At 39.2% G+C, this 15,048-nt stretch overlaps 1 protein-coding gene across 3 annotated transcripts in view; it reads right to left on the minus strand.

Annotated features, from left to right (window-relative positions):
- Positions 1-15,048, minus strand: part of LOC131104218 (paired box protein Pax-7-like) — a 38,319-nt gene that overhangs the window by 5,357 nt on the left and 17,914 nt on the right. For all 3 annotated transcript variants that reach the window (XM_058051175.1, XM_058051177.1, XM_058051176.1), the window contains 3 exons: positions 13,902-14,067; positions 12,607-12,806; positions 6,393-6,660 (listed from right to left, as the gene is read on the minus strand). In XM_058051175.1, coding sequence (XP_057907158.1) covers positions 6,393-6,660; positions 12,607-12,806; positions 13,902-14,067 — 634 coding nt within the window. The remainder of the gene's footprint in view (positions 1-6,392; positions 6,661-12,606; positions 12,807-13,901; positions 14,068-15,048) is intronic.

Raw genomic sequence — 15,048 nt, forward strand, 5'->3', positions numbered from 1 at the left:
ACAGCAAAGAGTTACTAACACAGACAGACAGCCCATAATAAGCGAGGGTTTTAGAGAGCTGACACTAATACTCAGCATATTTCTCACATGTTGCTCCTCCCTTGTTTAGCTGCTGATAGCTCACCTTCTTTAATGAAGAGAGGGAGAGCGGTGTTGACAGCAGATGACATGACATGGTGTGTTTGTGTGTGGATAAGGAATGCACCTCGTTTAGGATGCTTCTGAGCATCTGGTACACAAAAAGGAAAGTGTCACTCAGCACAGAGGAACTCGGAGGAAGAAGAGCATCTATGGGCGGGCGAGTCTGTCAGCCGGCGAGCACTTTGTCAACCTCTGAGGTTTTAGTGAGGCCTTCTAAATGAAGCTTTCCTTTCGCTGTCAGACAGATTTACACCTTAAACCCCTGCTGAGCACTCACACTGAGACTCCTCTGTGTCCACGATGCCGACTCACAAACACACACACACACACAGAGCATAGCTATTTTGACAGTATGTTCTTTAATCTGTCAGGTGCTCCTTGAATTAGAAAAAGAGTGAAATGCCTGAAGTAAAGTTAGTTTGCAGGAAGAGAAAGCGGGGGTGCGTGGTCTGAACCCAATATCTTCTAGCAATACAAATATGTAGAGCAGAATGAGTGAATATTAAAGATATCTGGTTATTGGACATGACCTACTTTTTTATCAATTGCCCCTACTTGAATTAATAGGGGTTAGGGTATTAAAAGAAAGCCTCAAAGCTTCATGAAGCATCACACACCCATCTCCATTGTGTTGAGTAAAATGTGTCCTGTGCTGCTCGCGAGTCAGTGAGGAAACGGTAGGTCTTTCTTTCTTTTAGAGCACTCAAAACAAGCTTGGTAACCAATTAGAAAACACAGGAGAAGGTCATTATATACAGTATAAAACAGAGGAAACCTCACACACTCAACGGGGGCCTGAGAAGCATCCAAAAATGGCAGAAAATGGCTGTGTTTGAGGGCGGGGATTTTTGACAAAAATCAAAAGTATGTCGTTTTTTTCAGGTTTTTTCAACTTGCTTCTAATGCATATTTCTGGTCAAAAAACAGGGGAAACCCTCACACACACTCAACAGAGGCCCCAGAAGCACCCAAAAAGGGCATAAAATGGCAATGTTTGAGGGCGGTGATTTCTGACAAAAAACATAAGGGGTTAGTATGGTTTTTTTTTTTCATTTTTTTCCGTTTTTTTTAACTTGCTTCTAATGCACTTTTCTGGTCAAAAAATAGAGGAAACCTCAAACACGCTGAACAGGGAACTGAGAAGCATCCAAAAACTGCATAAAATGCCAGTGTTTGAATTTGGTGATTTTTGACAAAAAACGTATGTCGTTTTTTTCATTTTTTTCAACTTGCTTCTAATGCATATTTCTGGTCAAAAAACAGGGGAAACCTCACACACACTCAACAGGGGCCCCAGATGCACCCAAAAAGGGCATAAAATGCCAGTGTTTGAATTTGGTGATTTTTTACAAAAAACGTATGTCGTTTTTTTTCTTTTTTTTTCAACTTGCTTCTAATGCATATTTCTGGTCAAAAAAACAGGGGAAACCTCAAACACGCTGAACAGGGAACTGAGAAGCATCCAAAAACGGCATAAAATGCCAGTGTTTGAATTTTGTGATTTTTGACAAAAAACGTAAGGGGTTAGTATGTCGTTTTTTTTTTTCATTTTTTTCAACTTGCTTCTAATGCATATTTCTGGTCAAAAAACAGGGGAAACCTCACACACACTCAACAGGGGCCCCAGAAGCACCCAAAAAGGGCATAAAAAGCCAATGTTTGAGAGTGGTGATTTTTTACAAAAAACGTAAGGGGTCGTTTTTTTTTGTTTTTTTTTTTCAACTTGCTTCTAATACACTTTTCTGGTCAAAAATAGAGGAAACCTCAAACACGCTGAACAAGGAACTGAGAAGCATCCAAAAATGGCATAAAATGCCAGTGTTTGAATTTTGTGATTTTTGACAAAAAACGTAAGGGGTTAGTATGTCGTTTTTTTTTTTTTTCATTTTTTTCAACTTGCTTCTAATGCATATTTCTGGTCAAAAAACAGGGGAAACCTCACACACACTCAACAGGGGCCCCAGAAGCACCCAAAAAGGGCATAAAAAGCCAATGTTTGAGAGTGGTGATTTTTTACAAAAAACGTAAGGGGTCGTTTTTTTTTGTTTTTTTTTTTTCAACTTGCTTCTAATACACTTTTCTGGTCAAAAATAGAGGAAACCTCAAACACGCTGAACAAGGAACTGAGAAGCATCCAAAAACAGCATAAAATGGCAGTGTTTGAATTTGGTGATTTTTGACAAAAAACATAAGGGGGTTAGTATGTCGGTTTTTTTTTCATTTTTTTCAATTTTTTTAACTTGCTTCTAATGCATATTTCTGGTCAAAAAACAGGGGAAACTTCAAACACGCTGAACAGGGAACTGAGAAGCATCCAAAAACGGCATAAAATGCCAGTGTTTGAATTTGGTCATTTTTGACAAAAAACATAAGGGGTATGTCGTTTTTTTCATTTTTTTCAACTTGCTTCTAATGCATATTTCTGGTCAAAAAACAGGGGAAACCTCACACACACTCAACAGGGGCCCCTGAAGCATCCAGAAACAGCATAAAATGCCAGTGTTTGAGGACGATGATTTTTGACAAAAATCACAAGGGGTTAGTATGTCGTTTTTTTTGTTTTTTACAACTTGCTTCTAATGCACTTTTTTGGCCGAAAAGCAAAGGACAACAACATCACAGTCTGACTCAATATGTCATCTTACTAAGGATACTTTACTAATAACCCTAATTTAAACTAACTAACTAAGTTGACTAAGTTAACTAACTAAGTTAGTTCACATTGAAAAGGTGTGCCACCGAAATATACAAACATGTACCAATATGAGTTTTAAATAAAAAATGTTCTTCCAGGATGCATTGCGTCTTAACAATGCATTCATTGGGAAGCTGCAATGATGTCAGCCTCCCTCTGGGCTATGGGTCATCTGGCTCTCTCTGGTGGACAGGGGAAACACCATCTTCCAATCAAATGCTTTGCTCAAACGAAATGCATTATGGGAAATTTTCTGAGGTATATCTTTTGCGTGTTAAGTTGCTGTGTGGTGAGCTTAATATTGTTTGTAAGATGACACCGTGAGTGAAACGGCCAGACTCACAGAATCTACCTCATTGCGCCAATGAGGGTAGGGACCTACTGGACTACCATAATCGACGTGTTGGTGACCCCTGCACTAAACAGGGCTTATGGCCTGTAAGAACTTATGGGCTTGCTCGACCTGTTTTGTCTTGACTTGAGACCTAACTTGGACTTGTATGTCTTGTATGACTGGAGACTGTAAAAAACACTGATTTGGTAATGGTGAAGGTTCTTGCTCTTCTTTTCTTTTACATCACAAAAGCCAGGCACTTTATAGATGTGTCAACTTCCCACTGAAAAAGACGATTCAAATTTGTGACTTGTAATGCCGTGTTTCGGGACTCCAACCAACTTAGAGAAACATCTCATGATAGTTCCTTAGATTAAACAAAAATCTTATGCCTGTGTGGTAAGTTAATTGCAGTTTATTATTATTATTATTACTATTTTATGTTATGTTTTATTATATCATTATTATGATGAAATAAAACTTGAAAAGGTAAAATCACAGTAAATTGGTGATGTTTAATTCATAAAACCTTAAGTATTCCCAGATATCGTAAATCTAAAACACTACATAGAAGGCAGAAATAAAGTGTCTATGTCGCATATATAGGGTGTCTGGTTCCTTCTTGCCACTAGATGGCAGTGTATGCTGCGATCTGTTGAAAGCACGTCAATCACAAGGGGTGTCTGACAGTTTGGGCATCATTCACAACAGTCTGAAGATTTCCCGGCACATTAACTTTGAAATAAGCAATGTAGGATGAATATTTAATAATATAAATAATTCAAGAGTAATATAAAAACAATCAGTATAATAGTTTCTATATACATCACTGTATTTCCATGATTGTGTATGTAGTGTATATAAATGTCTCATTATATAATACAACAACTACAGGGAATATAAAAATTGTTGACACACCCTTGGAGAAATGCCATAGTTTTTGTAGTGTAAAAAAATGAGACCAAAGTAAGTCCTTATAGTACTTTTAAAAATCAATTTATTGTGTAAATATATATGGATATATAAACAATTTCATGTAAAAGTAAACAAATTTATAGCTTCTTGTGTTTGACTACCGGTTTCAAGCCTTCATTCCTGCAACAACAGTACTGTATAACTGTACACCAACACAACACAACGTACAGTGAGAGCATCAAATATGTGTTTGTGTCCCTGAGAAATATGATTTACACAAGTCGGGAATGTTTTACACAGTAGAGTTATGCTGTGAGAACACATGGAAATGACAACAAAAAAGACTAATTAAAGAAAAATGTCTGTTTTTAACAAACGGCTTGACTGTTATCCCTCCACGTCTCTCTTCAATTGCCATTGTTCGCCATGAAGGACGCTAACAAGCTAAATGCAGAGTTAAATCCAGGTTTAAGCTCTCAATATACCTCAGACACTTATTAAATGATAAAATATATGCGTACTCGCTGATAGAACAGATGGAATTGGAATCACAGTCTAGACTTGAGCCGGGTCAGCAGGCTAGCGTAGCGTATTACATTGATCGGGTTGATCATTGAGGATGGAAGGAAACTTTCGTCTTACTTCAGGCAAGCTTTTATTTATAATGTTGTTGGGCATTTAGCATGAAGATTAGCATGTCTAGCCCTTCTCACCACTTACCCACCCTTTCCACATGTCCAAGACCAAAGGTAAATGGTCTAATAATTCATGACAATTGTCATAAATTTACGACTTTATTCTCGAAATTTCAGATTTTTTTCCAATGTGGCCGTAATACTCTGTTGTATATTTAAAAATGTTACATCTTTCATCCAGCGGCACGGCGATCAAGTGGTTAGCGCATAGACCTCACCGCTAGGAGACCAGGGTTCAATTCCACCCTCGGCCATCTCTGTGTGGAGTTTGCATGTTCTCCCCGTGCATGCATGGGTTTTCTCCGGGTACTCCGGTTTCCTCCCACATTCCAAAAACATGCTAGGTTAATTAGCGACTCCAAATTGTCCATAGGTATGAATGTGAGTGTGAATGGTTGTTTGTCTATATGTGCTGTGATTGGCTGGCGACCAGTTCAGGGTGTACCCCGCCTCTCGCCCGAAGACAGCTGGGATAGGCTCCAGCATCCCCGCGACCTTCGTGAGGAAAAAGCGGTAGAAAATGAATGAATGAACATCTTTCATCCATCCATCTTCTTCTGCTTATCCAAGGTTGGGTTGCGGACTTCCTCCTGGCAGATCCCGAGGTATCCCCAGGCTAGTTGGGAGACATAGTACTGGGTCTTCCCTGAGACCTTCTGCCGGTCGGACGTGCCGGAAGGCATCCTAATTAGATGCACAAACCATCTCATCCGGCTCCCCTCAACATCTTTCATTCATTCATACATGTTCAACATACATAAATACATATGTTAATAATATTTATAAACAGAGTAAATATATATATTTTCTTTGTTTATAGTAGGAGGTAGATCTTCGGGATCACCGCCGGCCTCGCTCTGTCAGGGGTGTTTTTAGTTTTTATAAGCCGAGTCGACATAATCCACACTGCTTGCCTGTCGTAATTCCAGTAACGAGTTACATATATTAACTTGTGTGAGTTCTGAAGCCGTATTGGAGGAAACTTGACCGTAGAAGCTATAGCGCTACTGTAACTGAATAGATTTATGATCAACTATTTATGTATTTTCTGCTGGAAAACCTGCCTTTATCTAAAATGTGTACAGTTTGTAAAAACAAACCCAGTTAAGAGGTGTGTCCATTCCACAGAGGCCTGCAAAAACACTCCCTCAACACAGAAGAAATGAAGACAGACCAAGCCGGAGAAAGCATCCAAGGATCCAGGATCCCGTGGGCATGCACATAAGAAGGCTGCACATCCTTATGCACAAACACAACATGAAGAAATGTGAGTGATTACGCACACACACATTATGATACTCCACTACTTATTGTGCCTTCCGTGTCGTGTGTATTTAAGCCCACACATTCAAATGGGTTGAATATTTGCAAACCAGGCTCACACAGACGGCATCAAAATGACAAGAGGATGATTAAAAGTGAAATAAATACATCTATAGTACATATATAGGAGGAAAAGATGCTTAACCAACGACACTTCCTAAATAGCTAAATGCCCGACTGCATTTTGCCCAAAGCTGGCCCCATCCATCCAACCTAATACTCTTAGAGATCCTGTCAGCAAACACGCGTGTCAAGTATCATGCTTAGCCAGGACACCAGCAGGACTTACTCTGGCCATACTGGCTGTACTGGTAGCCGACAGCCGCCACAGCCGGATCCACGCTGTAGTTGGTGGTGCTGTACGTCGGGGGACAGTAGGACTGGGAGGACGCCAGGCTGTCCGCCGTCTTAATGGACGCGTCTGTTGAACGTTGGCTGCTGGGGGCTGACACGGTATTGGACGGAGGGGTTTCCAACATGCCGTGTAGCGGTGACACGGAGAAGTCGTGTTGCGGTTGTGAGGAAACACCGTTGGGGTTACTCAGGATGCTCATCACCTGTGGACGTGAAGAAGAAGGGAAGTTCATTCGTTCATTCGTTCATTTTCTACCGCTTTTTCCTCACAAGGGTTGCGGGGGTGCTGGAGCCTGTCCCAGCGGTCTTTTGGGCGAGAGGCGGGGTACACCCTGGACTGGTCACCAGCCAATCACAGGGCACATATAGACAAACAACCATTCACCCGGAACATGAACATGCAAACTCCACACAGAGATGGCCGAAGGTGGAAACACATTTTTCCGTCTTTTTCTGCAGAAAAAATGTCTACACCTCTGTCTTAGAGGAATGTCCATTACATGTATGTGACATTGTATTTTGAAAGTGGCTGCACGGTGGACAAGTGGTTAGCCTCACAGCAAGGAGACCCGTGTTCAATTCCACCCTTCACACTCATACCTATGGACAATTTGGAGTCGCCAATTAACCTAGCATGTTTTTGGAATGTGGGAGGAAACTCTGAGGTCTGCGCGCTAACCACTCGACCACCGTGCCGCCCCAGAAGGGAAGTTCAAGTTCTTTAAATATGGCACTTTTTAACTCACATTGGGTATTGGGTAATATCCTCATCCATGACTCCTACGATCATTCATTCATTCATTTTCTACCGCTTTTCCTCACAAGGGTCGCGGGGGTGCTGGAGCCTATCCCAGCTGTCTTCGGGCGAGAGGCGGGGTACACCCTGGACTGGTGGCCAGCCAGACAAACAACCATTCACACTCACATTCATACCTATGGACAATTTGGAGTCGCCAATTAACCTAGCATGTTTTTGGAATGTGGGAGGAAACCGGAGTACCTGGAGAACATGCAAAGAGTGAGATGACCGAGGGTGGAATTGAACCCTGCTCTCCTAGCTGTGAGGTCTGCACGCTAACCACTCATCCGCCGTGCCGCCCCAGAAGGGAAGTTCAAGTTCTATAATATGGCACTTTTTAACTCACATTGGGTATTGGGTAATATCCTCATCCACGACTCCTACTATCATATTTTTCTTCTTCTTTTGAAAACATATTACACCAAAGGTGACAACTGTCCTCAAATTCCGAGTTGATTCTTGTGTGTTTCTATTATGGTTTTTCTGAGTTGTGTTATTTTCTGGCACCTAAGCTTGCAGGCATCATGTGTTTGCCATCAACAACCTCTCTCATCTGTCTCAGTACGATGGTCTAAATATATACACTCATCCTTTTTGATTTGTTGACATTGGAGTCTGCCAGTTGACAGTCTGCCCAGTCAAAGGGCTTAAACGCTGCAAATTTTAATAGCAGCTGAGACTAATATTGACACACAGCTTCCCAACACACACACTGGAAAAGGGGGCGAGAAGAGGATGCGTGCGGAGGGGAAGGAATATTGCATTTTGGTAGGTTCCTTCTTGGGTTAGGATAATACATTAAAAATAAATAAAATAATACATTAATAAATCAATTTAACAGAAAAAACAAATAATAAATTTAACATGAGAAAAAATAAACTGTGAAAATATTAAGAGAAAAAATTAAGATTTTTTTTTAATTAAGAAAAAAGAAAGAAAGAATGTTGTAATATTATGGGGGAAAATAACATCATTTTTTTGGCATGAAGTTGAAATACTAAAGAAATAAATGACGATTAAACTTTTTTTTAAAGTTAAGAATAAAGTCAAAATATTACGCGAATGCAGTCACACTATTATGAAAAAAAAACTTATAAGAACCTTGTAACTTGTAAAATAAAAAAAATAAGTGTTTTCTACATTATTAGGGAAAATATTGTAATTTTAGTAGTATGAATTTTAAATCTAAAAAAAAATCTGTTTTATGTAAGTAAACAAAACAAAATAAAGTTGTAATTTTTGGAAAATTACATTGCAGAAAAAGTCATAATATTATGGGAGTAAAATCAAAATATTATGAGAACAAAGTCATAATATAACGACATGAACATTTACAAAACTTATTTAAGTAGAAAGTTGAAATATTTGGAAAAAGAACAGCAAAAATGGGGGGAAAAAAGACCAAAGTTTATACTAACAATATACCTTTTCGCCTATAACACAAAGCAGAGATGCAGTTTATGAAAGTTGCCCTTGCGTCCTTTTATTTACCCTTGATGGAAAACATTTGGACAACTATTTTCTCCGGGTACTCCGGTTTCCTCCCACATTCCAAAAACATGCTAGGTTAATTGGTGACTCCAAATTGTCCATAGGTATGAATGAGAGTGTGAATGGTTGTTTGTCTATATGTGCCCTGTGATGGATAATGAGTATAAGCGGTATAGAAAATGGATGGATGGATGTGGAGCAAATTTCCTATGACCAAAATTACCTTGTTTTTTCTACGTTTGCTTGTTTGTCAGACCGTTTGGAACGAATTAACATTGAAAACCGAGGTAACAGTGTTTGTATTGCTGATTAGTATATTTATACAGTTACTTTCATTGTTGGCAGTTGTACTGACTACTATTTTACAACATTCTTTCTTCAACAGCTAAATCCCAAATGATAAAAGGAGTTTTCTAATCCTCAAACTTAGCTCAATCAAATGTTAAATGTATTTCATATGATTTTTGCATCGCCCCCCCCCCCCAAAAAAAATATATGAAGTTCCTGTTTGGCCATCTTGTATACACTATATAAATATGTGTGGGTGAGCGGGAGAGAGAGAGACATTTGGGGGAGGGGGGTAATATGTGTGAAGAGGCACCCCCGCATCCTCCCAGCCCACCTTATCTCAGGCCGACAGTTGTCTGGAAACACGAGCAGAGGCCTGAGCTAGCGAGGCAGGCAGGCCTGGGGATATGGATCAAAGAGACAGAACGAGAGAACCAAAGCAGCTCTGATCCCCCAACACTGAAACCAACCCTATTCTAGCCTCACTCGCCTCCTCTCTCGCTCTCCCTCACATCAAATAGCAAGCCAGGGAGCTCTATACCATTCCAATGCAGGCTACTAAATCTTTCTCTCACAACAAACCGGAGAGGAAATGCTCTCTTTTTACTTGCGTAATGCACTGACGTTTTGGGGTCACTGTAGGAAGTCATTGCACCTGCAGTGGCCTGATTTGAAAATAACCACTCTTATATATAATACTTGTGAAATCCACTTCGAAAGACAAAAAATCATATATGTTTTTTTTTTGTTCTGTTTCTGAAGCTTACTCGTAAAAGATCGCATCATGTGTTTTTCTTTCCATAAATCTCACAATTGGCAGCGCTCTCCATCTCAACATGAAAGCAAAGCTCCATTTTCCTCTCCGCCAATTCAATTTGTGAAGAGGAAGCTCAGAAATGGACTGTGAAACGCATTTCAGATACGCTGTAGCAGGTTGTATAGGCACGTATGTTGCCGCTGTGCCATTCAGAAACGCAGCCCGTCGTGTGACACCATCTCGTGTAAACGCCGAAGAACAAGCGGTGAAAGAGTGGAAACTCCACTGGCAGATGAATAGAACGGGAATGCGTGCAGCCGCATCACACGTTTAAATCCTACGAATAAGCGAATCCCTTTTCAAATTGCTGGCGCTATAGTGTGCTGATTTTCACACAGGCATGAGTATGACGCTTCACATGTCATTTCAGTCCTATTAAACTAAGAAAAATACTAACAATAACCCATGCATTGCAAATCCTAAGCTATAATTTCTGAGCAATATCATAATTTCTTCACACCACCATATATAAAATATGTGGCAGATATTGTAATAACATTGATGTATATGTTGCAACCTTAGCATTAGCATCAGAAGGTCCAACTATAACCGAAATGTACTCAAACTGAAATAATAAAAATCCAATTAATCAATTCCAGAAAGCCACTAATGTTAACTTTTAATTAATTTAATTAAACTAATTTTTATAATTTTAAATAATTTTTATAATTTTATTTTTTTTTACATTTTAATATTTTTTTACATTTTTTTCATTTTTTCATTTTTTTCATTTTTCACATTTTTTTTACATTTTTTACATTTTTTTTACATTTTTTACATTTTTTACAATTTTTACAATTTTTACAATTTTTACAATTTTTACAATTTTTACAATTTTTACAATTTTTACAATTTTTACAATTTGTATAATTTACACTTAACACTTCGGAATGAATATAAGTGCATATAAATGATGAACGAAAGGTATAAACGATCATTTAACGGAACTTCATTGGTGACAAAGATGGCAGCGGGAGAAACATGGATGTGGACTTTATGTTTCGCTGAGGTATTTATTGAAATCAATTTTTTTAAATGCAGGCATTTGCAACTTTCTTTGGCTCCATCTTGGCTTATTTTGCAGCCGTAATCAAAAGAAAAGTTGAGACTTGTGGCATAACTGTAATAGTTAGCAAAGAACTACAGACTCAACTGCTGATGACATCATAGCTGGTTGACAGCGCTGACTGACGGTTCCAGTTTTTATGTATTAGCCAGCTGCTAACAAGGACTTTTTATGGTAAAAAACATTAAGAACACATTTTGAAGAAACCACTGGATATGCTAACCAGAAAATGTATGCTAAATTTGACATAAACAGCTAGGTGTAGCAACTGAGTTTCCACTGTGTAGTCCACTCTATCGTCAAACCTTTTTACCAAAACTCAGGTATTGGACACATTTGTTTTCGTACAATATTGCAATTAACAGATGGGCTTTTTAATACAAACCTATTTTGAAGAAACCACTTGATATGCTAACCGGAAAATCCACACTATCGTCAAACCTTTTTACCAAAACTCTATAAGGTATTGGACACTTTATCTTTTTTTGTACAATATTGCAATTAATAGATGGGTTTTTTATTGTTTTTTTTTAATTGCATGTGACTGCTAAATAACCTGCCAGGGGGCCAAAGAAAGTTGTGAGTGTTAGCAATTTGACCGTGATCGTCAGAAGGATGCATCAACAATACATTCCATCCATTTTTGCATTGTTTTCTGCATATAAAACAATAATTATTCTCTATAAAATTGATTTTTTTGTTCAAATATTGGGTTGAATGAAAGTAATTAATTGCATCCTATGGGAAATGTATCATTTATGTACACATTAAGACAGTTATATAGATCATTTAATGCCATTATGCTGTGAAATCGCAAAAACACACTAAGCCACGGCAGAAATATGAATAAAAACAAATATCCGAAGCAAAAAAACTCACCTCTGAAAATTTCAGCAATTACTCCAACGCGCCATTTATTTGATTTACAGTTGTTATCTCGTTTTTTTGTTTTTTTTTCTTTAAAGCCGCTTGACTCGCATTCGTCCTGTTTCCGTTGACAAGACAGGCGACGTGAGGATTTCTGACAAAAAAGGGATTTGCTGTTGTTGTAGGAGAGTTGGGGATAACAGAGGTGTCTCTACAGCACGTGTTTAATCGTTTTGTAGGGGCTTAATACGACAAAAAGAACCCCGCATGTATATCAAGAGACACAGCTCCCTTCGTTGAGTAAAATCTCTATCCCTGAAGAACGCAGCCTTGCTTTACACTAGGGATTACCATACAGAGGGGGTGCACTGAATATTGTTATGGTTATTGCTTTACTTCTGAATGCATTGGACTTTTTTTGCATTACAGTTGGCTATTAGCGGCTTCACGTGATAAAATGTAATGATTGAACTGATTGTCAGTCCACCAGGGAATGATCATTAGAATGGATCAAATCATAATTTGGTTATTATATACACGAAACGACAGGCCATTCAGATATTTGAATTATTTCATTCAAAGTTCCCACGGAAATGAATTTTTATTAGGTGTCATTACAATTATTTAGACATAAATTGAGCTTTTTGATTTATATTTGTTCTGTTTTCCTTATGAATTAATTCCAAACAATATTCCAAACAACAGCACATACTAGACAGGCCTTCAAAGTCATGCTTTATGAACAATATTCCAGTATATTCAATGGCTGATCATGAATACATATTGACTGTATGGAAACAATATAGACATGCTTTATTTACCTGGGGGGAAAGCCCAGCACTGACTGGGTTCACGTGGCTGCTCGGCGCTGCAGATGTCATGAAGGTGTCCGAGTAGCCAGAAAACCCATGTCGATTAGAAGCCAGACCATAAGTGGAGGGGCTGTCATTGCTGGACAGACCACTCTGGTGCATAGTGGATGGAGGTAGCGGTTGGGGGCGGTGAACTGTACCGCCACCATCTGAAGAGAAACAACAGCGGATTGCTGAGTATGTACTTGAATTACTGTATTTTCTTTATTGATGGTGATGCATAGACATGAAACAACCTGTAGTCATCTTTACACTCATATTAGCCAATATAGTAGACATAATAATTGAAAATAAGCCATAAAAAAGACATAACGTAGGCTATTGTCTCATCAAATGTTGCTGAAACCTAGTGACCAGTGTACAAACTGCCACTGTTTTTGGTTAAATAGAGACTTCAACCGCTTTATTAACAAGCAGAGAAGACATATACAATACAGTGAACATTCACACAGGAGTTGCTGTCAGCCACAACTCAGGCCAGGCACTGCACTCTCCACATTAGCCATGTTTGTTGTCAGCTCATAATATATATATATATAGCTATCATTTAATGTATAGCCTATGCTACTCCATCAGTATTTAAACAGCTAAAATAATGCATAAGGCTAAAAACAACCAATTAGCTAAAAATGTCATCCAATATTTCTCTACAAGAGAGGAGAAATATGATCTCAGGGAAGAACTACATTTGAAACACTTGTATGCTAGGACTACGTTAGCGTTAGCATAGCATTTCAGTATGTGGAATCAAACTATGGGATGGATTGAGTAAGGATCTCAAACAATGCACAACGATGAGCCAATTCAAGAAACAATACAAGCAGTTGATGTTTGCTAAATACAAGGATGAAGAGTCTTGAACCAGTCATGATGTGCTTTATATATCACTATATTGATGGTTACTATGGTAACCATTATGTCATTGTATGGTCATATCACCTTGTACTTTGGTACGAGGTGCATTATTAAAAAAAAAACAAAAAAAAACATTAAACTGTATTATGGAAAGCAGGAAGTGAACAAATGTAACAGTTACTGATTGTAAAAGTACCAGATGGAGGGGTAGGATTTAATAAGCTTTGCTTCTTCCTACTCCTTTTGGACATGTGGAACTGTGAACTGATTATGTGATGCATTCAATTGTAATCTGATGCATGTTCAAATGAAATTAAACCATTACCATTACCATTACCATTACCTCTACCATTCTTAGAGGCCTCTCAACAAAACATATTTTGCTCTACCTTGTGACAAAATGTTGGTTGGGTAGCTCGAGTCTGGTAGCTGATACGTAGGAAGCGTTGGCATCCCTGTCGGGGGAAACCCGCTAGGCAACAGGTGGTTGAAAGCAGTGAGCTGATTGGCTCCCGCTTGTTTCCGCCACCTGGCCCTGCGATTGCTGAACCACACCTGTCAATCAAAATAGAAAAGCAATACAGTAGTTTAATTCCTCACCTTTTCCAGGTGCCTTGAAGGTACTGGTAGATGGTATTTTCAACGTGTTTTGATGTAAAGGGTTACGCTGCAGGGCCATCCGCCAATGGTGAACACTTCAATATAGCTCATCTATATCATATACACTCATTCATTCATTCATTCATTTTCTAACGCTTTTTCCTCACGAAGGTCACGGGGGTGCTGGAGTCTATCCCAGCTGTCTTTGAGCGAGAGGCGGGGTACACCCTGGACTGGTCACCAGCCAATCACAGGGCACATATAGACAAACAACCATTCACACTCACATTCATACCTATGGACAATTTGGAATCGCCAATTAACCTAGCATGTTTTTGGAATGTGGGAGGAAACCGGAGTACCCGGAGAAAACCCACGCATGCACGGGGAAAACATGCAAACTCCACATAGAGATGGCCGAGGGTGGAATTGAACCCTGGTCTCCTAGCTATCATATACACTCCTGATCCAAATTTTAAAACCAGTTAAAAAATCGCAAGAATTTACTTTTTGCACAGTTGGATCTTAAGGAGGTTTTAAGAAGAGCTTCAAATGGGGGGCCTTCAGTCATGAGCTGTAGCTATCTGCCGATTGACGCCCCTGCACAATCTGAAGCTCCATTGTTCCATTGAAGGAAAAAGCACCTCAGATCATTCATTCATTCATTTTCTACCACTTATCCTCACAAGGGGTGCTGGAGCCTATCCCAGCTGTCTTCGGGCAAGGGGCGGGGTATACCCTGGACTGGTGGTCAGTCAATCACAGGGCACATTTAGACAAACAACCATTCACACTCACATTCATACCTATGGACAATTTGGAGTCGCCAATTAACCTTAATTAAGCTTTTAGAATGTGGGAGGAAATCCACACATGCACGGGGAGAACATGCAAACTCCACACAGAGATGGCCGAGGGTGGAATTGAACTCTGGTC

The sequence above is a fragment of the Doryrhamphus excisus genome, chromosome 16, assembly GCF_030265055.1.
Source record: "Doryrhamphus excisus isolate RoL2022-K1 chromosome 16, RoL_Dexc_1.0, whole genome shotgun sequence".
Classification (NCBI taxonomy): Eukaryota; Metazoa; Chordata; class Actinopteri; order Syngnathiformes; family Syngnathidae; genus Doryrhamphus; species Doryrhamphus excisus.